We start from the raw sequence: 24,089 nt of genomic DNA, 5'->3' as shown, positions 1-24,089 counted from the left end.
ACTTTGGTTTAGTGGGAGTTTGTATTTTGGTGTTTTATGTAATGAACATTGAGTTGTTTATGTTCTACAGAATACAGTTGATGGATTTTTATTAAATGTCACTCTACTTTTGTTCAATTTTCTTATTGTGGTTTAACATTGAGTTGAGAAAATTGGAATCAATCTTGTTAGAGATTGCCTAAGAACTAGTTGGAAATAGACATTATATAGATCACATTGCATGTAATTTCCATGCCACTTATCCATGCATTGATTCATGTCGTTGAATATATTTGTGTGGTGACCCTGGATGGTTTAGTCACGTAAAGTTTGTGACGAATGCCGCCATAATCTCATACATATATAGTAGACGGATCGAATTATTTTGGTAAAATCTAAGGACGATGAATAGCATAACACTAGTACAAATTTAGCTTTCAGCGTCGGTCAAAATAGGTATAAGGCGTCGGTTATTAGGCGTAGTATATGCAGGAGACGCTATAGATACTTACTTTAGGCCACGGTTAATTAAGCGACGTTAAAACTTAGTCTGTGATGGTTTAATAACCGACGCAAGAGGGCATATAACCGACGCAAGAGGGCATATAACCGACGCAAAAGGGTGTACAGCAGCGTCGGTTGCCTTCAACTGCCGACACATATAGTCTTGATTATTAGCGTCTCTCCTCTAATAACCGACGCCTAAACCTGTTAAATTAATCAAAAAAATCCCATTTTATATTGATATCATTTTTAAACTACTTTTCTGTATACACTCCTATCGATAAACATAGAACAAATATAAATTCAAAACATCCAAAAATAAAATTATACACAAATCTGATCATAAAATTAACTTTAAAGAATTTTGTTACATTTTGTTTATCCTTGAAAGAAAAGGTCCATTAAATTCCACGAGTATTACATATTGCTGACAAAAGCAAACTTGGACCATCCAATTTCTTGGACCCTTTTGAATCCAAATGAAGCTAAAAAAAAACAGGCAATAATAGCTTTCACTTGTGACTTCTTTCAGAACAGCAACATGGTAGGCATGCTATCAGAGGAATTGCATAATCTGAGACCACAAGCCTACAACAAGGAGATAATTAGCTCGTGATGCAGACCAAATATATCACGTATCCTAAACTCTCAATTGTTAGATGATTTAGCAAAGTCAATGTTGTGAAATAAAATCCCTGGTATATTTAGATGAATTGAATCACAGTGAGTAATGATAGAGAAACAATGTGTCACATCACAAATATTGAATATATATATATATATTATATATTTCAGTACTGTGATAACAAATTTATCTTGTACACTGACCGAAAATATAATCTAGATTTCCTGCAATCTATCTTATCTTACACAATACTAACACTATTTACATGTTTTATTTATAACAAACATGACTTTAATGAAAGGATAGGGATGTAATAAATATTAGTATAAAGATTATAAAATCCTTTACATTCTAAAAGAAGTATACAAAAAAGGCCATTAATCTATACTGATGTTGCAAAAATACAATGATGTAACTCAGACGAGAGAGTAGAAAAGTAGCATATGATAAAATGAACAAGATTCATTTGATAAATGACCTCACCTTTGACTTCACTATCCAAGCCTGTTAGAAATTCTTAGTTACTTCTATTGAGATCGCATGATGCTAACAATCTATGTCAAGACTATCTAAGATCCAATTGACCCTCCTCCATGAATGGCAACCTTCTTTACACTTTTTCGTACACTATCAGTACAGGATGACACACTCCTGGAACCTGTTAGTCCAATTTAAAATATATTGCTGGAAATCTATCAGCATAAGTGGATTTCAAATATATGAAACTGAGAAAAATAAAGAAACATCATTAAGTTCATACACATAAATATCGACACAAATATATGAAATACATAATACATCAAATCGACTCATGAAGAACTTAAATGAATACTATCTACACTTCCTGACTTTAAATTAAATTATTTTCCCAACATTGCAACCTTCAACGTGTGCAATTAGTCTCATAGTCTATTAGTTATAGCAAAATTCTTAAAGACTACATTGGAAGCTTATAAGACAGAAATACATCTCTAGCATAAAATTGTGATGCGTAAGTGTAACTATATGGACATACCAGTAATCTGGATGAGAAAAGATTTTGACACGCCAACAAGACGTGGGAGTCTTTGCGTCCCTGAAATGATTAAAGGTCATTAAGTAGTCAGGCTAACAAACAGGGTTAAACACCCTGGTCTCGATAACAGGTAATGCTCGGAGGAATGAAAGATACATCTACCCGATACTTTTAAATATATTTAACAGAAGCGGTCAAACACTTTGTTCAGATTAAAGTTTCTTCAGAGAAATTGTTAAGGGGATACAAACAAGAAATTCTTCAGAGACAGGACACAAAATTCGCACAACCATATTGGATTAGCAGATCTTTCTCTAATTTAAATTAATTACCTTAATACAAGTTACAAAAACATAAAGAATTCATGTTATTCTGGATTCAAGCACATTTGCTGCCGCAATCTTCTTGACCAGAGTGGAGTCCATGCTCAACAGAAACTAAATGAGATAGAGCAGAACAGAAATTCATAAATGTACAAAACTTAAATTCCAAGAAAGATCATAGGTTCTGGGAATTATTTGGAGTTTGGATTAGGTACCCGGAGTTTTTAGTAATAGCATACATTTATACTAGTAATCATGAACACTTGTCGGTTGTCGTTGCCCATTGTGGCATTATGTGCTCTGAGGTCGTTGGCCATGTGGCTTTAATTTCAAATCCTTCTGAACTGGTAAGATGTTCAGTATAGAATTATGCCAAGAATGCTAAATAGAAATTAGCGAAGTACAACTTTTCTACAAAATCATACATAACAACACAACAAACAAATAACAGACTGAATAAAAAAAGACTGGAATAGAAGTGTAATATTGACCAATTACTGAAAATATGATAGTCTGAAACTCAATAAACATAAATTACAACTCCTAGACATTCGAGAGGCCAGATCCTGCCCAAATCGTGTAGAAACGATTCACTATCTCGGTACCCAATTAGACTTCTATTTCCCCTTTTATCTTCTCTTCTAGCCCTCACCACTCTTTTTTTTCTTTTCATTTTTTTTATTCGTTTCTTTTGCATTGTCCCCTACTGCATTGATTGTTTTACCTTCTGTCTATATCATATCTCACTAACGGTTTGGCTTGTCCAATATCAGATACAAGCTTCCTGAAAATCTTAGATTAACAACTGATAATGTGAATTTGTACTTTAATCAGACTTAGTTGTACATTACTATATAGTTTTAAACAATTACCTAACATGATATTTATACATAGGGACACAGTAGTGCAAGAGCAGACATTGTCATAGAACTAAGCTAAATTGGATTAACAGTGACTGGATAACAAGATGCTAAACTTTTTTAAAAAAAGAAGAAGCATCCAAGTCTGAAACCTAATATAATGTGAACTTATTGCTGTCAGGAGAAAAAGGGAACTGTAACCCTATCCAGTAACTTTCACTAAGAGTTGCCAGACCAAATGTGGCATCTTTGACCTAAGCTGGTAACATAACAGAATGATGATTCTGCTGGGTGTATTAAACTGTTAAAAAAACAAGGGTGCCTTCGAAGAAATATTACCACATAAAAGAAAGTGACATAAATGTTGAGACTGTCTAGGAAGTACCTTCAAGTTTGACTATATGAGAAGATTTGTTCACAATATTTGGCCTTTTGTGACAGACTGCATAATAAGGGGTTAAAAAATAGCAGAGAATCAAATTAAATGTCCCATAGATTGAGAGGAAGCTACCTCAATGTCAATTGCGCATTTACTGCACACTACCAAATTCACAAAAGAAAGGGAAATATGAAATTTACAAAAGGGAATTAACTATATAAATTCACATTCGCCTTCAAATACATACATATATACATACATAGTATATACCAGCTAAAGAAAATGAAGTTGAATCTTTAGAAATTTACATTCACATTAATGTATACAACATAAAAAAGAAAAGAAACCAGCAAATAAACCCTTCTTTCTGTTAATACCAAGAACCATAAATTGATCCATAGAATCTAGAGAACCCATAGAAGCAATCAATTAGCTCGTACATAAATCGAACCCAGATTAGTAAAGTCTATCTAATCGAGAAATTGCTACCGAAAAACCTAGTTAGCAGTGGAATGGAGAAAGCGAGAGTGAATGAAGTGAATTAAGAATACGGAAGGGAGAATAGAGTGTATTAGCACCGGAAGCAATTGGGAAGAAAGCCAGATGAGAAAGAGCGGTTAAGAGAGTTCGAGGACGATACAATATTATTAACATCGGCGTGTACAGAGGCCCAAATGGACTGATAAAAAAGTTTCTTATATTATAAAAACATTGATATATATTATATTCTATAATATTTCGAAAAATTAAATAAATATAAATGTTATTTCGTTATAATGTAAAAAGAATGAAATGTGATTATAATACAATTTTTTCATGAGCTTGAGATATTAAGCAGGAATCAAGAGAATTTATTTCTTGTATGATTGGAATTCAGTAAATATAACTTGATCTTAATACTAATTTTTTATATATAATATTATTTAATTTAGAATTTTTAATAAAATTATTATTTGTATAATTATATAATACAAAAATTATTTTACATGTATAAAAATATTATATGTATTGGTGCAATCTACTCACTATAGAATTTAGTCATATAAATATTTAAATTTAAATAAAATAATATTAAAGTAGATATTTAAGTAGATAGGGAAAAACGACAAAGGTGAGAGCGTGTTGGGCTGCTTGGCCCTGGGTTTGTAGCGTTGGTTAAGCTTCGCCGACGCCTTAAGTATACATTATAGTGTCGGTCATAATTTCACCGTTGCATAAGGTAGACACTTGAGCATCGCTTCCAAGAGGACCGACACTGTTAATCATTTTAAGCGTCGGCATTTTAAAGTCCGACGCCCATAATTATTATAAGTGTCGTTTAAACAGTCAACCGACGTTAAAAGTATAAAAAAATGACAATAGGCGTCGGCTAAAGCTTACACCCGACCCCTATAAAGTGTATAGTGACGGTTCTGTATATGACCGACGCCTAAAGTGCGACGCTGAAAGATATTTCTGTACTAGTTTAAAGTTGCGCACTAAAGTTTTGTATAATTGATTCTGGATTCATATAAAGCCCAAGTGGGAGATTGTTATTATTATTTTTCATAATAATAATTATTTTATGGGCTACATATAAATATATCAATTATATTTGCTATTTATTATATTGGGTTAAATTAAGTGATCAAATAAGAAACCCAATTAGATTTTAATATATATATGGTATAGACCTAATAAGTGGATACCTAATACCAGACCCAATTAAATTATAATGGGAGATTTAATTAGGTGGTATATAAAAGGGTTATAGTCCCCAATATATCAAATACACGTAATGGCTTATCTTCTACCCATCAGAGAGAGCCATTGAGAAAATCCTAAGGAGTACTTGGTTAAGGAAGACAATAATCAAGAATATTATTCAGATTCAGATATCGTTACAATTATAGCCTTATGGATTATGGTACGCTTTCATCTTCGGTTTTAATCTCGATAATTAGATATAATGATTACGGTCCTTAGCTCTATCTTAGAGAATTATATGTTTATAGAATTGTTAGATTCTATCACATTCCTCAACAATATTTATCATGATCATTCTCTTTGAGAACAGTTTAAACTTGTCTCTGCAAGTGCCTAACAAATTTCTATCCGTGGATGGAAAAGAAACAAAATGCAATAATCGTATAATCGTATAATGCAATAATTACTAATGAGTTTTTATGTGGTTGGGTTGCTAGAAGAAGTTTGTAGTTTCTGCATAGCCTGGTTAACGTGTCTTGTTTGTAGTTCAGTTTTTCTTTCTAGATAAAATTTATACATGCTCTTCAACTTTTAATTTTTGCCCTTTCTGTTTGGAATATTTAATTGGGCTTAATTAGCAAAGGTATTTAAAAATGCTAGCTCTATGTTTGGATGAGAAGTAACCAATCTCATGTAGAAGCACATCTGACACTACAAGAAAACAGGGTAAAACCGACCGGACATAACCGACCGACGTCGATTTGGTCACCTTAAAACCGACCGACGTCAATGGTCGGTTATATGCCAACTAAACGACACCGTATCGATGACGTGGCACACATAAAATCGACCATCCACTGTGGTCGATTTTATTGAAAAAATGACACCGTTTTACTGATGTGTCACTTTGAAAACCGACCACCTACATGTGGTCGGTTATATCCACAAATTCTGCAGGTTAAAACCGACCACATGGTCGATTTTGTAGAATAATAAAAAATTAATTTAAAGTACAAAAAAAGTACCCGTTATAGAGAAAACAGTGTCGTTTTATTCTTCTGCCTAAAACCGACCGCTGACGGTCGATTTTAACCTATTTTTTTAATTTTTTTGTTATATCCCTCATTTCTTGATTTTGGGCAAAAAATTAAAAAGACACCAGTGATTGAGGATTGAAGTGGAAGAGTTTTAGAAAATTGTAAGTTCTTTCCATATTTTGTAATTAATGTGTGTGTGTGTTTATGTTGGTGTATGTATTAAATGTTGTTGTATGTATTTAATGTTTTTATTTTTTGTTATATAGTGTTTGTTGTGAGAATTGAAGTTTGGTAGTAGATAATTTGTAAGTTAGTTTCATTTATTATAATTATAGTGTGTGTATTTTATGAAATACATGAATAACTATGAGATTAATGATAAGTTATTTGTTAAATATGTTTTTTTTAATTTTAAAAAATATTATTGTAGATGGAAACCATTGATCGAAGTTGGATTGGTAACCAATTGCAAAGCGATAAAATTTCATTAACCCCGGAATATAGAATTGGTGTAGAATTTTTTTTAAAATTTGCTAGCGAAAATGGAATGAAAGATGGCACAATGAAGTGTCCGTGTAAACGTTGTAAAAATTTGAATTGGTTAAAGATTGATGATGTTAGATTTCATTTGCGTTTACCGTGTGGACATTACCGACCACCTACGGTCGGTTATGACTCAGTGCACAGTGACCCCACATTTGAATAAAATGTCCAGGAACTTAACCGACCACTATGTTTGTCGGTTATGAGAGTTAAACCCGACCAAAAGTCATAACCGACCAGGCTAAAACCGACCATGCCCTATGGTCGGTTATGACTATTTTAACCGACCTTGTTGTCTCTTAACCGACCGTTTTTGACTGTCGGTTTTGTCCTGTTTTCTTGTAGTGTGAGGCACACCTCATTTGCCTCTAAACTTCTAAGTTTTGTCAGTTTTGACTCAGCAGCTTGTGTTTGGAAGTCTGGAAAGATTAAAAACGTCGTTCATAAGTAAGCCCGCATGGTTTATAAGACCAAGCAAGTAAACTATATAAGCATAGGTTCTAAATCTCGAGTATTCACCTGTGTATATTGGATCTCAAGATGGATTGAAGGAAGCTGACAAGTTAGATTCATTGCCAGGGCAACCTGATGGAGCAACTTTTGATCAATACTCCGGATATGTCACAGTTGATCCGGTTGCTGGAAGAGCACTTTTCTACTATCTTGCGCAGTCTGAAAATTCTTCTAGCCAGCCTTTAGTTCTATGGCTAAATGGAGGTAAATATAGGATCCTAAAGAAGTATAGTTTCTCAATATAATGTGCATGCCATACTGCATAGTAGAAAATATGAAACTGAAGGCTTTTTCTTCAATCTAGTATGTAAATTAACAATGAACCTCACTCGATAATTACTATGATCATTTTGAATGACAGGACCTGGCTGTTCTTCCTTTGGGAATGGAGCGATGATGGAACTTGGTCCATTTAGAGTCAATAGTGATGGCAAAACTTTATCCCAGAACAAGTATGCTTGGAACAATGGTAAATAGATTAGTTGTTCATAAATAATTTCAAAATTACTCATCAAACAATAATTTCTAATATGTACATTGTCTGGTCACTAACAATAGTTGAATTTGCAATGCAGAAGCAAACATGTTATTCTTGGAGTCCCCAGCTGGTGTTGGATTTTCATACTCCAACACAACATCAGATTATGTAACTGGAGATACAAAAACTGCAGAAGATGCTTATACATTTTTAATAAATTGGCTAGCAAGGTTTCCCGAATACCAAACCCGAGATTTCTTCATTACTGGAGAGAGTTATGCAGGACACTATATTCCTCAATTAGCTCAACTAATTCTGCAGAACAACAAAATCACCAATCAAACTATTATTAACCTAAAAGGAATTGCTGTGAGTTTCTTACTTGAAGCAATTAAACGATCACATGGTAGCACGTATAAAACATGAACAATGATAACTGACATGGAGTACCTTAATTTGCAGATTGGTAACCCATACATAGACGAGGAAACTCAATTTAAAGGAACAATAGATTACTACTGGTCACATGCTTTACTATCTGATGAAGTTTATGAGGGCATCATCCTAAACTGCAACTTTTCAGCAAATGCAAATATTTCAGAAGCATGTGAAACTTCCCTTGATCAAGCAAATGTTGGCGATATCTTTCCCTACGATATATATGCTCCCTTGTGCGGTTCCTCAACTGATTCACCGTCGGTATGTTCTAATAAAATGGAATTTTTGCAGTACCATAATTTGCATACTGACTTATATTTTGTTTTCCTCACTGTTTTCTTATATTACTATTACTGAACAGATATCAGGATTTGATCCATGCACGGATAATTATATCTACACCTACTTGAACACTCAGCAAGTTCAGACATCACTTCATGTCACTGTTCCTCCAAAGACATGGGAATCTTGCAGGTACACATATCTAGTAGATTGTTAAATCACAGCTTATCATCTAATCTTAAAATTATTTGACTTACAATTGGTACTCTGACTAATTATATAACGTTGTTATCTGTAGTGGTGTAATTGATTATACGGAAGCCCCATCAACAGTCTTGCCAGTTATCAAGGAACTTATGAACAGTGGCATCAGTGTCTGGCTATAGGTGAACAAATTTTTTTCTCGAAATTAGAAACATTATGAACTGTTAAGAATTTGTATGACTAAAATGGAGTTTAAGTATGCAGCGGGGACACGGATGGCGTAGTGTCAGTGACAACAACAAGATATGCCATAGACTATCTTCAAACTACAGTCAAAACACAATGGTACCCCTGGTACACTCAGGCTGAGGTACAAATACTACATTATCAGCAAGCACACACAAAACCCTTCTTCTAATTGTCAAATCACGAATTATTTATTTCTTCAATGATGCTTTTCAAGGTGGGAGGATATGCAGTTGGATACGAAAATTTGACATTTGTGACTGTAAGGGGATCCGGACATTTTGTTCCAAGTTATCAGCCTTCTCGTGCACTTGCTTTGTTCTCTTCCTTTTTGGCTGGAGAGCTTCCTCCGTCTAATGAGAACTGAAAAAGATTCAGTGAAATCCGGGAGAGGAAACTTTAATTTCTTATTGTAAAGATGATCACAACTGCCATTTGTGCATCTGATTATTTGATGTATGATCTTGTTATATGTCACACTCGCTGAATCAGATTCGAATACATCCCAACAACACATGATTGTTTTTATTCGACAAGTTAATGTATGTCTTAGTATGAAAAATGAATGAATACCCGAAACTAGTCCTAATCTCTGCCTCTCCCAGAGACGATGGACTTGTACAGTTTGATCTTCGTAATCTCCTCAATAACGTAATCTTCATTAAAAATTCAACATAAATTTAACAAGAAGTTGTTTCACGCGTTTATCTGCAGACTGTCTCCAGAATAACAGAATCTATCACTTTAGCACAGATAATATACACACCGGCCAGGCCAACAACATTAGTCCATGGAAATTATAGTTGTTTTTTCTTATTCACCTCCAGAAGCTAATAGTTTAATAGGCTCTTTTCTAGCACATGTATTAACCGGTTAAATATTCATTGCTTTCTAATACTTTGTTCTTGACCTCCTAGAAGCCAATTATAATATCCGAAAAAGGTCATTTTCAAAGACAAAATAAAATACTAACAATTTCCAACATAAACGTTTATTAAATCTATATATACAATCACATTTTCACATCTCAGATAGTAGAATAAATTCATTCACTTACAAAAGGTTGCATTTAAGAACCTCGTACTCTATTATGGTGTCATCACTAGCCGGTTCAGATTTTAGCTTCGACAACAGAAACAATTTTCTTTACGACAGTGCTCCTGAAAGCCCGCGAGGATTTAACAACTACTTCAGTGCACCTACAAGTCCTAGCCACCAAATGCTCTCTTTCTCCTTCATCCCTGATAACATTTGAAATATGATCATCATCATGGTTTCGATAAAAAACATGATGACCATAAACCATTTATGTTCATTCCTGGCGATTATTCAAATCACATTCTTGTTTCTTCGGCTGATGAACTTATTGATGGTGGGATGATCAAACGTACCTGTGAGCCAAAACATAAGAAAATTATCCAGAGTAGAATGTCATTTAGCCGGAGTAATAAAATATGTTCTGAGCACTTCCCAGTTCGCCAAGAAAATAAAGACCACACGTCTTCATCTTGGAGTTCAAGTTTTGGTTGGTTATACAAGAAACTGAAGCTAAAAGATTTGTTGTCTCGTAATGCCTCCGAGGGTCATGAAACCAGCAAAAAATATGATGCTTTGAAGAAACTTAAAAATAGTGATCTAAAGAACTCAAGTAGTAGTACTAATTCAGTTTCGAGCAGAAACAGAAAGAATAAAGAGGGGGCGATGTTGTCAGCTCATGAACGGCATTATAAGGTGAACCGAGAAGCAGCAGAAGAGATAAAAAAGAGAACTTACCTTCCTTACAAGCAAAATTTGATGGTTGGCTGCATAAATCTTGATGCTGCTAGTATTAGTGACCCCTCCAAGGAAACACTTAAAATTCGATAACCACACTATATCGAAAGTTTAGATCCTTTTTTCTTATTCTTGAGGTGGTTGTCTTGTTTAAGAATGTATACGCGATGACCAGAGCTTCGATGGTGAGAAGTATATTATTTTATGTACTTCTCACTCTATGCTTAGAACTTAGTACTTTTTATGTACTCTTTCACACTCTATGCTTGAACGCATAATATTTTGGTTTACAAAAGCTGATGATTTTTATTCTCTGAATATGACCTTTGTAGTAATGTAATGTAAGCCCACGAGGATTTAACAACTACTTCTTCAGTGCCCCTGCAAGTCCTCACCACCAAATCTCTTTCTCTGTCATCCCTGATCAACATTTGAAATATGATCATCATCGTGGTTTTGACGAAAAATATGATGACAGTAAGCCATTCGTGTTTATTCCTGGCGATCGCATAGATTTGATTCCTGTTTCTTCAGCTGATGAGCTCTTTGATGGTGGGAAGATCAAACCATTTGAGCCACAACTTCAGAAAATAATCCAGAGTAGCCTGTCTTTTGGCCGGAGTAACAAAGTTCATTCTGAGCCCTTTACAACGGGTAAAGAACACGTAAAAGACTCGTCTTCATCTTCGAGTTTAACTTTCAGTTGGTTACACAAGAAATGGAAGCTAAAAGACTTGTTGTTTCGAAATGCATCCGAGGGTCATGAAACCAACAAGAAGTATGATTTTCTGAGGAAAATTAAAGACGATGATTCGAAGAATTCGAGCAGAAACAAAAAGAGTAAAGAGAAGGCGCCTTTGTCAGCTCATGAACGGCATTACAGGGTGAACAGAGCAGCAGCAGAGGAATTGAAAAGGAGAACTTACTTGCCTTACAAGCAAAACCTGACGATTGGTTGCATGAATATGGATGCTGCTGGTGTTCGAGTCCCCTCTAGGACAACAATTAAATCTTAATTATTATATATTGTAAAAGCACTCCTTAATATATTGTATTTAGAAGATCCATTATGAGGTAGTAATTAATATCCATGGAGTCTTATCTTAAAAATGTTTCATAATTTTATAACATTATATCCTACATTATTTTGACTCTTTGATCTCATTTAGTTGTTGCATTCTCTTGAGTCAATAATTAATTCAAAAGAGTCACTCACTACGCCATATATAGATGGTCAGATGCAATTTTGTGCTGTTGTTACATTACACCCTTATAAAATGTAATATTAGGCCTAATACAACGCGTATTGACCATTATACCCGTGAGTGTGTGAGTGCTGCGATTGATAGCTAATGCAAAGGTTTTGATGTCAAATGTAACCGTAAGTAAAGTACTGGATTAAGGCCCTAAAAACACTAAACTAAATTGATAAAATGTAACACTAAACTGTATTGTATCAGCTTTCGGATAACCCGATTGAAATGAGTCGAAGTATAGGGCTCACAACTGCGATGGATGCAGTGCCATGTCAGTAGTGGGCCCATATTGTGGGGCCCGCTGAGACCCACCGCTGACATGTCCTTATCGACGTGTCACTGTGGGCCCACCTATCTAATGCAACATAAATCTTTAATCTCATGTGAAAATTTTTTCTCTGATGGAACACTGCAATTTTCTTTATTGCAGTTTTTAGAATCAAAAGTTATACTCTACAGCTTTAATGTAATACTTTTTAACAATCATTAATAAGTGAAACCATTTTTTAGTGGTACACAAGTATTAATTTTGGTTTTACCAATTTTTCGTATCACCAACTTTTGGTTTCATTTATTCATTCATATATATCTTATAATTATATTTTTTTATGACTTTTAATTCTTAAAAACCTTTGGTTACACCTTTATTTTATTAATGTATGTATATTTATACTTCTACATGTCTTATAATTTTATTAAGTTCGATTTTATTTTTGTTATCTTGTACTTCTGTATGTCTTATGATTCTAGTTTTATTTTTGTATTTTTATACTTCTACATGTCTTATGATTTTATTAAGTTTGTTTTTTTTATTTCACCTTTTTGGCTTTAACATTTGTGTTTGTAATTCCCTTATGTATTGCTAATTCAATATATTATACATTTTTTTATCGTAGATAACCCGTAGCCGCTACACTTTGGGTGCGCATTGGATAAACCCTACGGCTCACGCAATAGCCTGCAAACCACGCGAACCACGGGCTCACGCAATAGCCTGCAAATCACGCGAACCAAGGTAAACCGCATTTAAGCGACAAGCTCTGGCTCAGAAGACATAATCATAAATTCTACTCCCGTCGGATTCGAACCTGTGGCCATGAGAATAGTTTCCTCTCTTTAACCAACTGAGACAACCCTTGCGGGCTATTATACATTTTTGGTTTCATCAACTTTTTATTTCACCCTTTTTTGAATTTCATTATAACTCTAAATGTATAATTTTTATTTTTTTTACTTCTATGTGACTTATAACTTATATATATTATTTTACTCATTTTTTAATTGCATATCTTATATTGATTTCAACTAAGTAACATTATTTGTCATTTAATAAGATAATAATTATAATCTTTTTATTATAATCATACCACATATATTGTACTCAACAGTTTGGGCTGCGTTTTCTAAGTAAAAGTTAGAAATTTTGACCTGGCGCATATATTATTATGATTTTTAAAAATTATTTAAATAAATTAACTCGGCCTGGATTATCCACTATTATGTAACAGTTTTGCCTTATATTGTTACAATAGATATTATTTAAAGGTAACAAAAACATTTACTTTTGCAACACTAATACTAGAAGCAAATGTAAGTAGTCAAAATAACATTGGAATACATTATTTGTAAATATGCAATTCCCATGAAATTCAATTATTATTAAATCAATTCACAATCCATTCAAAATCCAACCACCAATTCAAAACATCATCACAATCAACCACCATTTCACCGATAATAGTCACCATTTCACCAACAATAGTCACCACCCCAACAATAAACTACCACTATTAACTACATCATCAAATCACAAACAACCCAACAAAACTTATATATAGTCTCAGCAAAATTACAACTAACCTCAAATTTCAAATCAAGCACAAGCACCTAAATCTCTTTGGGTGCTTAAAAGTATGTTATTATCACCCAGTTTTGGGTGTAAGTCCTTAACGAAGAGTGATGATGGGAGATAATGTCGATTTTTACAATTAAGTGTAAACTCCAAATTTTATACTTGTGCAGTCTGGGCCCCCACTTGATTTTTCTAATTTAGTGGGATAATTTGACCATTTGGATTTACGTGCTTGTAAACTACCACAAACTGAGCATGCCTCACATCCACGTAATTGTAATGCATTTGGTCTTGTTGGAACTTCTGATCATATATGTGACGATGCTTTTCAAACATGTGATAAAGAGTTCCTACAAGACTAAACACATGGACCTGAGGCATGCATAGTTTATGACAATTTATAAGAACGTAAATCCAAATGAGAAAATTATGTAACTAAATTAGCAAAACTAAGTATTGGGCCAGACTGCATAATAGTAAAATCATTTCCTCACTTGAGTAAAAAATTATTTTAAAAATTATAAAAATATGTAGAGTTATAAAAACATGTAGCTAACTCTAAATTATTCACCACATAGAATTTAATTCAAAATAAAAATAAATTTTTAATATAAAATTAGTGTAAAGTATTTTAAATTTTAAAAAAAACTTATTTTTGATTTTTTTAGGATATTAATAACTTATTTTCAAATAATTTAATAGATTTATGTAACTTTGAAATTATAATTGTGAATGAAGCTGAAAATATAATTTTTTTGTCATATTTGGAATTCAACATAATAATATACTAAAATAAATCCTAAAATATTACTTGTTATCCCATGCTCCCTGATCCGGCGGGAGACTTCTAAGATATTTAGTTTTATATTTTTAGTGTTAGTTTATGTCTCTATAATACATGTGCATATCCCATAAACATGAGGTGTTTGGGTGTTGTTTTCAATTCACTCCCATCCCCCAAAGGACGCCTTTGTATGGATATTGTTCGGTAGCATTAAATAAAATATTCGAAATAAAACATAAATTAATTTGGAAGATTCAATCTTAATAATTACTTCATATGAACTTTTATCTAATAGCATCGCAAGTCACTATATTTTGTCGATAACATATTTTCTCGTAAACTAGTCCACCTACTTTTTAAATCTTTAATAGCTTTACTAAACACCTATTTAGAAAATATTTTCTTAGTATGCCAAACACAATATGATTAAATATTCTCAATAACATGCTTGTAACTTGCCATACTCCAAAGAGATAATATGTATTTGAAAGACTTTTTGTAATTGACATTTTCATAGGTTCATCTTGATTGATCATAATTGCTTTGGGTGTTTTATTAATTATGCGTGTCAAAATTGATCAAATAATTATATAAAATATTTTTCGTTTCATCTTCCGGTAATACTCCTTTATATAAAATGTACTGGTCATGATGATTGACATCAATAAATGGAACAACTGATATTTTAAATTTATTTTTCTTATAGGTGAGCGTGACATCAAAACCTAACATCGCCACCAAATTATAGATAAGAAGTTTTTGACATATTATCCATAAATCGGAGATACATAATATCCCGCTTTCAACAACATCCATTTTAATGTAGTGATCGTCATTCATGAATATCTTCTCTTAAAAATATTTTAAAATTCTTAACATTCTTTTACTACATTTTTTTCCTTTGACATAGAATAAACTTTGTATTGTCATGCGGTAATATCCACTTCAGCAGAGCCACTAACAAATTTGACCACCTTTGTAATTTTTAAAGATTTTTGACCATTTTGATGTAGTTCAGAAATTAAATTCTTGCATAACGTGACACTTACTATGAGATCTATAATTTATTACTTTTGAGAAAGTGTGAGTAAGGTCGTTATTGTGTATAAAACTTATCAACAATCCACTAACCATTCTCTATTGATATTTTACTTTACAATATATTTTAGTATCTTGGCTATATTTGACATCTTTTACAATTTGTCATTTAACTTTTGGATATTTTTTTCTTCTTCGCAATATACAATTTTTTTCTTAGAACGTCATTTGTAACTCTTGACCTGACCAAATCACCCATGTAAATTATAATTACCCTTTATAGTGCGTAAGTGCTAAAAAAGATAAGATTCATTCATCGTGGAAAAACATATCCAAGTATTGGTTGTATATATCTGGACATAGCAATTATTATGCTTTTATAAATTTTCTTGAATATATCTAAAATTTGAATTATAACTAACAAATGGTACAAATGTAATTTTTGACATCAATCTCTTCGATATGCGTCATAAAAAATCTACAAACAAAATTATAGGACATTCTCACAAGTAGTTGGTGCTTACAGCAAAAATAATTAAGATTTGCAAGAAATAAATTTGAGAAAATTAAGGTTAAAAAAATTCAAACAGCCAACAAGTTAGTAAAATTACCAGTATAACAATAAATATGGTAAGCAATCATGCATGTTTTTGTACTTTTGATAAAACTGGATATGAATTCTCGTAAGAAATGATAAGAAATCAAAACTATTTTAGGGACTAGATAATGTAAAATCTAATACAAACAAGACCAAGAGGACGTAAAGACAATTCACCTTAATGTTAATGTTCGTATTATATTATTAAAGACGTAGTATTTTTCCTACTTGGGTGGATAACATTCTAAAGTGTCACGTATGAACTATTTTCCCTATCATATAAGTTCTTTCGTATGAGCTAGAGGCGTATTTTCAAGCACCGAAAAAGAATTTAAGTGTTTGTGCTTTATTTGAAATTTGAGGAAAGTTGTAATCTTGCTGAAACTACAAGTTTTGTTTTAGAGAATTAATCACAAAGCCTTCATTAAATTGAGAATTACTTAATCTGTTATGTTCGACAAAGTGCTCACAGAAAGACAGTATACCACTGTTATCATTGTTTGCATCTCATAATATTAAAATAAGTTTATAATTTAAATATGAAGTTGGACTAGGATTAAGGAAAAGCTTCATGTATTCCTCTTTAACCAGCACTATAACTATGACCTATGTCATAATATCTTGTTGCCTTTTCATATAGTTTTTATTTTTCTATAGATGCCTAACAATAATTTCTCGGGGTAAGTTCGGATTCATTCATCATGAGTTCAATTATTCATTTCAAAAGTACTTTATTTGCATCCAACTGATGAACAACATCTTCAAATTTTTTGTAAAGCTCTTCCGTCCAAGCACATCTTTTTTAATCAGTTCATCACGAATAAAGCAAATAAAAAGTTTCAAAAAGAATAGTTGAACTCATGAATAAGTCTGAGCTTACCCGGAAAATTATTGTTAGGCATTTTTAAAACTACAAAAACTTTATGAAAAAGCAGCAGGATATCTTAACAAAAGGTCGTATTTATAATGTTAGTCAAAAAATTATACATGAAGTTTTCCTAAATCCTACATCAACTGCAAATTCAAATTATAAATATATTTGATATTATGAGATGCAAACAATAATAATGGTGACAAAGGTATAATGTCGTTTAGCGAGAATTTTCCAAAATTTAGACACATTAAGCAATTCTCGACTGAATGAAACCTTTGTGATTGACTCTCTAAACCAACAAAACTTTTGGTATCAATAAAATTAAAGTTCTTCTCAAATATCAAATTAGGGACAAACACCCAACCTCTTTTCGGTGCTTGGAAATACGACATTAGTGGGTGGAAAATCCTAGAGGAAGAGTGATGAAATAAGAAGTTAAATATCAAAACACATATGTTAATTGAAGAGTTTTTGTGTAAGTACAAATATTTATTTACTTTCTCGTTTTAGTACCAAAACCACTTCTTAAATACAAATGACTTTAATATGTTATAGTAATTATTATCCACGCCATTAAATTTTTCATTTAATCTTAGCCAAATTTTGTGCAAAGTGGGCAAAACATTCAATCAAAATGCTTCTAATTTTATCTTGAATTCATTAAGTTGAATTATTTTTAAAATAGAGTCGAAATATAATAAATTTATGGACAAATAACGGTGTGAGATAAATTTCATACCTATTAATCACCACGGCCATTCATCATCTTGTTTTGACCCTTTGTTGTTGCCATCCAAATTCCAATAATCGGCATTTCCGTCGCATCAATTCTTTCATTTGAATACATTCTTATTATGATTACACAAAATTGTATCTAATTCTAGAATGGTGAAACTTAGGGTTTTCTAAGACAATAGAAGAAAAGGAACTGAAAAAGATGGAGAAATTGTTGTATCCTTTTCAAAATAGGCGAGAAAACAAAGAAATATATAAATTGTGAGAGTGAAGCGAGCGATGGATCTAGAAGTATCTAGAAATATCGATATTTCTAAAAGGTCAATAACTTATAAATAATTTATCATATGGATCTAGAAGCATCTAAAAATTAACATGATGGATCTTGAAGTATCTAGAAGTTTCGGTATTACCAAAAGGTGAATAACATGTAAACCGTTACGGTTTACATATTTGTACACAATGATCACTAAAGTTTTAAAAAAATTCATTTCAATCATCAAAGTATATATCTTTATACACTTTAAACATTGTTTGCCTCGAGGAACCAAAGTTTCTAGTTTTATTTTCGTTTTCTTTTAACGGTTTTTCCAAAACAAAGGATCCCTGCTTATAATCCCATCTTTCACCTTTCCACCATCCAACTGAAGTAAACAAATGAATGTACAAAATTATTGTATATTTAAAGTATTAATTTAGTTATTTAGTAGATTATATGTAGTTTGCCAGCGATATCCTACAAAATGCACTTGTTGATGTTTTGCCTCTCGAGGTTGATTGCAGTATCTCATTGCTTTGTGTAATATTCCGTAATTTTTAGAATGAGATTAATAATAGAATAATAGAATAATATAATAAAAAGAATTAAAATTAGATAAGGACCATGATTTAAAATTTGAATTAGAATAACGGGCCTAAAATTTGGATCAGATTCTAATATGGATGACTTGTGTTTTTCAATATAAAGTCAATTAGATGCTCAAAAAGGCTAATTAAGATCTGGTCGGGTTTTCAGGAAAGTTTTCGATCGATCTTGCTAGTATTTTTGAAATTATAAGTCATGTGTCTATATTTGATTATCAAAATTTGGGCTAAGTAATGATATATTTGAAAGTATTATGTGTTATAGAATATGTATCGATGTATATGTATGATGTCTAGACGATAATTTGAGATCTCCGATTTATGCTATGGTTTGTGAAAATATCAAATAAGAACTTAGGACCACAGTCGCCGGATTGTAGTGACAGTTTTGTGAAAATTTAGGACCGGTATCACCAGTTTGTAGTGATCGTGGCATGGATTATGGATTTTGAATTATTGTTGTTTATGTGATATGTGTATTGTGTGTATCTAATAAGAATAAGAATGTGTATCGAAAGTGTGTGTTTCGTATATCGTATCATATAGTTTATCATATTTTGTTATATGTGTATATTTTACTTGGCCTACTAGTTGGAACGATTGGTTTCTTGCTGGGATGTTTAGCTCATTACTTACAATTTCAGGTCTCGTCAATTTCGACTGGGATAACATTGAATTTTCGAGACCTTAAAATTGGAGTAGATTGACTTTTGGACTTCCACTTTTAGTTGCGCTTGTGTAATAGTCTCCTTTGTAATAGAATTTCGTATTAGTAAATTTGTTTTGTATTAGTTTTGATTTAAAATTAATAGTTCGGAAGTGCGGGCTGTGATAAAAAAATTTACAGTTGGTATCAAGAGAGTGTATTAGGTATGGGACTAGTACATTCCCTAAGATTTGATCTTGTGGACCATTGTTAAGTTTGACCTATAGGATATTAGAGGGAGTAGAAGTATAGATTTATTATGAATTTGGGGACTAAATTCTTTTTATGGAGAATAGTGTGTTATATTCCGTAATTTTTAGAATTAGATTAATAATAAAATAATAGAATTAAAAGAATTAAAATTAGATAAAGACTAGGATTTAAAATTTAAATTAGACTAATAGGCCTAAAATTTGGATCAGATTCTAATAAGGATAACTTGTAGGTTAAGATATAAGGTTTTGTATCATTATAAATACACCTTATTCGTCTTCCTCGTTTTTATTCATTAAAATTCGTAGGGGCTTTCCTTCATAAATCAGAAGTCTTGTAAAATTCGTAGAAACTTCATCGTAAGTCAGAATTCAGTGATCCTATATTTTTCGGAAAGCTCTTTTCGTTCTCTACAAATGTCTTTTTTTGTTTGTTTCAATATAACGTAGTTTAAAGGGTTAAAAAGGCTAATTCAGATCTGGTCGGGTTTTGAGGCAAGTTTTCGATCGATCTTTCTAGTGTTTTTGAAATTGTAAGTCATGTGTCTATATTTGATTATCAAAATTTGGGCTAGATAATGATATATTTGAAAGTATTATGTGTTATAGAATATGTATCGATGTATATGTATGATGTCTAGACGATAATTTGAGATCTCTGATTTATGCTATGATTTGTGAAAATATCGAATAAGAACTTAGGACCACAGTCGCCGGATTGTAGTGACAGTTTTGTGAAAATTTAGGACCGGTATCACCAGTTTGTAGTGATCGTGGAATGGATTATGGATTTTGAATTATTGTTGTTTATGTGATATGTGTATTGTGTGTATCTAATAAGAATAAGAATGTGTATCGAAAGTGTGTGTTTCGTATATCGTATCATATAGTTTATCATATTTTGTTATATGTGTATATTTTACTTGGCCTACTAGTTGGAACGATTGGTTTCTTGCTGGGATGTTTAGCTCATTACTTACAATTCCAGGCCTCGTCAATTTCGACTGGGATAGCATTGAATTTTCGAGACCTTAAAATTGGAGTAGATTGACTTTTGGACTTCCACTTTTAGTTGCGCTTGTGTAATAGTCTCCTTTGTAATAGAATTTCGTATTAGTAAATTTGTTTTATATTAGTTTTGATTTAAAATTAATAGTTCGGAAGTGCGGGCTGTGATAAAAAAATTTACAGTTGGTATCAAGAGAGTGTATTAGGTATGGGACTAGTACATTCCATAAGATTTGATCTTGTGGACCATTGTTAAGTTTGACCTATAGGATATTAGAGGGAGTAGAAGTATATATTTATTATGAATTTGGGGACTAAATTCTTTTTACGGAGAATAGTGTGTTATATTCCGTAATTTTTAGAATTAGATTAATAATAAAATAATAGAATTAAAAGAATTAAAATTAGATAAGGACTAGGATTTAAAATTTAAATTAGACTAATGGGCCTAAAATTTGGATCAGATTCTAATAAGGATAACTTGTAGGTTAAAATATAAGGTTTTGTATCGTTATAAATACACTTATTCGTCTTCCTCATTTTTATTCATTAAAATTCGTAGGGGCTTTCCTTCATAAATCAGAAGTCTTGTAAAATTCGTAGAAACTTCATCGTAAATCAGAATTCAGTGATCCTATATTTTTCGGAAAGCTCTTTTCGTTCTCTACAAATGTCTTTTTTTGTTTGTTTCAATATAACGTAGTTTAAAGGGTTAAAAAGGCTAATTCAGCTCTGGTCGGGTTTTGAGGCAAGTTTTCGATCGATCTTTCTAGTGTTTTTGAAATTGTAAGTCATGTGTCTATATTTGATTATCAAAATTTGGGCTAAATAATGATATATTTGAAAGTATTATGTGTTATAGAATGTATATCAATGTATATGTGTAATTTCTAGATGATAATTTGAAATCTCTGATTTATGCTATGGTTGGTGAAAATATCGAATAAGAACTTAGGACCGCAGTCACCGGATTGTAGTGACAGTTTTGTGAAAATTTTGGACTGTTATCACCGGTTTGTAGTGGTCGTGGCATGGATTGTAGATTTTGAATTATTGTTGTTTATGTGGTATGTGTATTACATATATCGAATAAGAATAAGAATGTGTATCGAAAGTGTGTGTTTCGTATATCGTATCATATAAATTATCGTATTTTGTTATATGTGTATATTTTACTTGGCCTCCTAGTTGGATCGATTGGTTTCTTGTTGGGTTGTTTAGCTCATTACTTACAATTTCAGGTTTCGCCGATTTTGACTGGGATATCATTGCAGTTTTGAGACCTTAGAATTGGAGTAGTTTGACTTTTGGACTTTCGCTTTTAGCTGCTCTTGTTTAATAGTCTCCTTTGTAATAGAATTTCGTATTAGTAAATTTGTTTTGTATTAGTTTTGATTTAGAATTAATAGTCCGAAAATGCAGGGTGTTACAAAAAATTTACAGTTGGTATCAAGAGCATGTTGTTCTTCGAAGTGTATTAGGTATGGGACTAGTACATTCCCTAAAATTCGATCTTGTGGACCATTGTTAAGTTTGACCTATAGGATATTAGAGGGAGTAAATGTATAGGTTTATTATGAATTTTGGAACCAAATTCTTTTTAAGGAGGGTAGTATATAATATTTTGTAATTTTTAGAATTTATTTAATATAATAATATAATAAAAAGAATTAAAATTAGATAAGGACTAGGATTTAAAATTTGAATTAGATTAATGGGCCTAAAATTTGGTTCAGATTCTAATAAGGATAACTTGTAGGTTAAGGTATAGGATTTTGTATCGTTATAAATACACCCTATTCGTCTTCCTCATTTTTATTCATTAAAATTCGTATGGGCTTTTCTTCATAAATCAGCAGTCTTGTAAAATTCGTATGGGCTTTTCTTTAGAAAATTCATCGTAAGTCAGAATTCAGTGATGCTGGACTTTTCAGAAATCTCTTTTCGTTCTCTACAACTTGCATTTTTTTGTTTCAATATAACGTCATTTAGAGGGTCAAAAGGCTAATTCAGATCTGGCCGGGTTTTGAGGTAAGTTTTTGATCGATCTTGCGAGTGTTTTTGAAATTGTAGGTCATGTGTCTATATTTGATTATCAAAATTTGGGTTAACTGATGATATATTTGAAAATATTATGTGTTATAGGATATGTATCGATGTATATGTGTGATTTCTAGAGGATAATTTGAGATCTCTGATTTATGTCATGGTTTGTGAAAATATCAAATAAGAACTTAGGACCACAATCACCAGATTGTAGTGAGAGTTTTGTAAAAATTTAGGACCGTTATCACCAGTTTGTAGTGGTCGTGGCATGGATTGTGGATTTTGAATTATTATTGTTTATGTGTGTTTGGCCCTTAACCAACTGTAGAGGGGGCTGAATACAGTTAGTATAATCAATTCGAAAAAACTTCAACAGAATCAATAGTTTTTATATAATATGATAAAAACTTATTACACATGAAGTTTCTCGAAAGGATAAACAAATATCCTTGAGAGCTGCTAGGTTATGCGAAAGATATAACAATGTCGCAATGCTTATAGCATGAACCTAAATTATGCTTTATCTAGAGCACAACTGCCAATGTATAAGGAATCATATTCTATTAACAACAAGGAAACCTATACTATTGCTTCTGAGATAAAGTCCTTCACCGCCTTAAAGTTCTTGTTTCTGTTTCCTCTTCAAAGATCAACTAATATGACAAATAATGATCTCATTATCCATTGACATCATCATCCGTCGAAATCGTTATCTGTCGAATATCAACATCGGTTGATGTCATCATCATCCGTTGATGTACTTCATCATCATCCGTTTATGCTTGTAATCATCATCCGTTGATGATTCTGATAGTTTTTGTTTGATATCATCAATTGCTCCTAACAATCTCCCCCTACTTGTTCATTATGGAATTATGGACAAGTTCCAATTGATGATGTCAAAACTATCTAAATGCAGGAATCAAGTATGCATATCCAATCTTGCTTCAGTGAATATCAGACTTTAATTCTTCATCATGAACTGCTTTTTTAACTTGAGCAATGTTAGAGGTTAATCCCACTTTCTCAGCTTAGAATGCTTCCAGAATCTTCTTTCCTTTGATCAGCTTGGATGATTTCTGCTTCGAATAAATTTTTTTCATCTTGGCTTTATTCGTTGAAATTCTTTGACTTTTCTTCCATCTTCTCCTTTCCTTTAAGCTTCATGTCAGCAGTTTCAATAGCTTATGATCTGAGAGATCTTTCATCTTCTACCTGACTTATTTTCCTT

The 24,089-nt window shown here is 32.1% G+C and overlaps 1 protein-coding gene and 1 long non-coding RNA gene across 6 annotated transcripts; one reads left to right on the top strand and one right to left on the bottom strand.

The window, feature by feature from the left end:
• Positions 1–871: 871 nt before the first annotated feature.
• On the bottom strand, positions 872–4,348 carry LOC141701063 (uncharacterized). 5 transcript variants are annotated; one of them, XR_012566646.1, is made up of 6 exons: positions 3,692–4,348; positions 2,662–2,790; positions 2,456–2,560; positions 2,124–2,183; positions 1,592–1,792; positions 872–1,071 (listed from the first exon to the last, which is right to left on the bottom strand). It is a non-coding gene; the product is annotated as an uncharacterized LOC141701063 (long non-coding RNA). The 5 variants fall into 5 exon arrangements; XR_012566645.1 differs by having other exon boundaries at positions 1,592–1,766; XR_012566644.1 differs by having other exon boundaries at positions 1,592–2,183.
• Positions 4,349–6,955: 2,607 nt separating this feature from the next.
• On the top strand, positions 6,956–9,605 carry LOC141701070 (serine carboxypeptidase 1-like). Its single transcript, XM_074504708.1, has 9 exons — positions 6,956–7,072; positions 7,449–7,668; positions 7,826–7,933; positions 8,040–8,311; positions 8,405–8,641; positions 8,742–8,854; positions 8,961–9,047; positions 9,128–9,236; positions 9,330–9,605. The coding sequence occupies exons 1-9, from the start codon at positions 6,956–6,958 to the stop codon at positions 9,477–9,479; spliced, it is 1,413 nt and encodes a 470-aa protein (XP_074360809.1). The 3' UTR covers positions 9,480–9,605.
• The last annotated feature ends 14,484 nt before the right edge of the window (positions 9,606–24,089 follow it).

This window comes from Apium graveolens, unplaced genomic scaffold, assembly GCF_009905375.1.
Source record: "Apium graveolens cultivar Ventura unplaced genomic scaffold, ASM990537v1 ctg3291, whole genome shotgun sequence".
Classification (NCBI taxonomy): Eukaryota; Viridiplantae; Streptophyta; class Magnoliopsida; order Apiales; family Apiaceae; genus Apium; species Apium graveolens.
The sequence above is the reverse complement of the archived record's forward strand: the minus strand, read 5'-3'. Positions and strand labels throughout refer to the sequence as shown.

Coding starts and splice junctions, on each gene's coding strand:
- LOC141701070 (XM_074504708.1), top strand. CDS start 6,956: ATGAAAGATGGCACAATGAAGTGTCCGTGTAAACGTTGTAAAAATTTG. Junction 8,855..8,960: donor AAGACATGGGAATCTTGCAG/GTACACATATCT, acceptor TGTTATCTGTAG/TGGTGTAATTGATTATACGG. Junction 9,237..9,329: donor CCTGGTACACTCAGGCTGAG/GTACAAATACTA, acceptor ATGCTTTTCAAG/GTGGGAGGATATGCAGTTGG.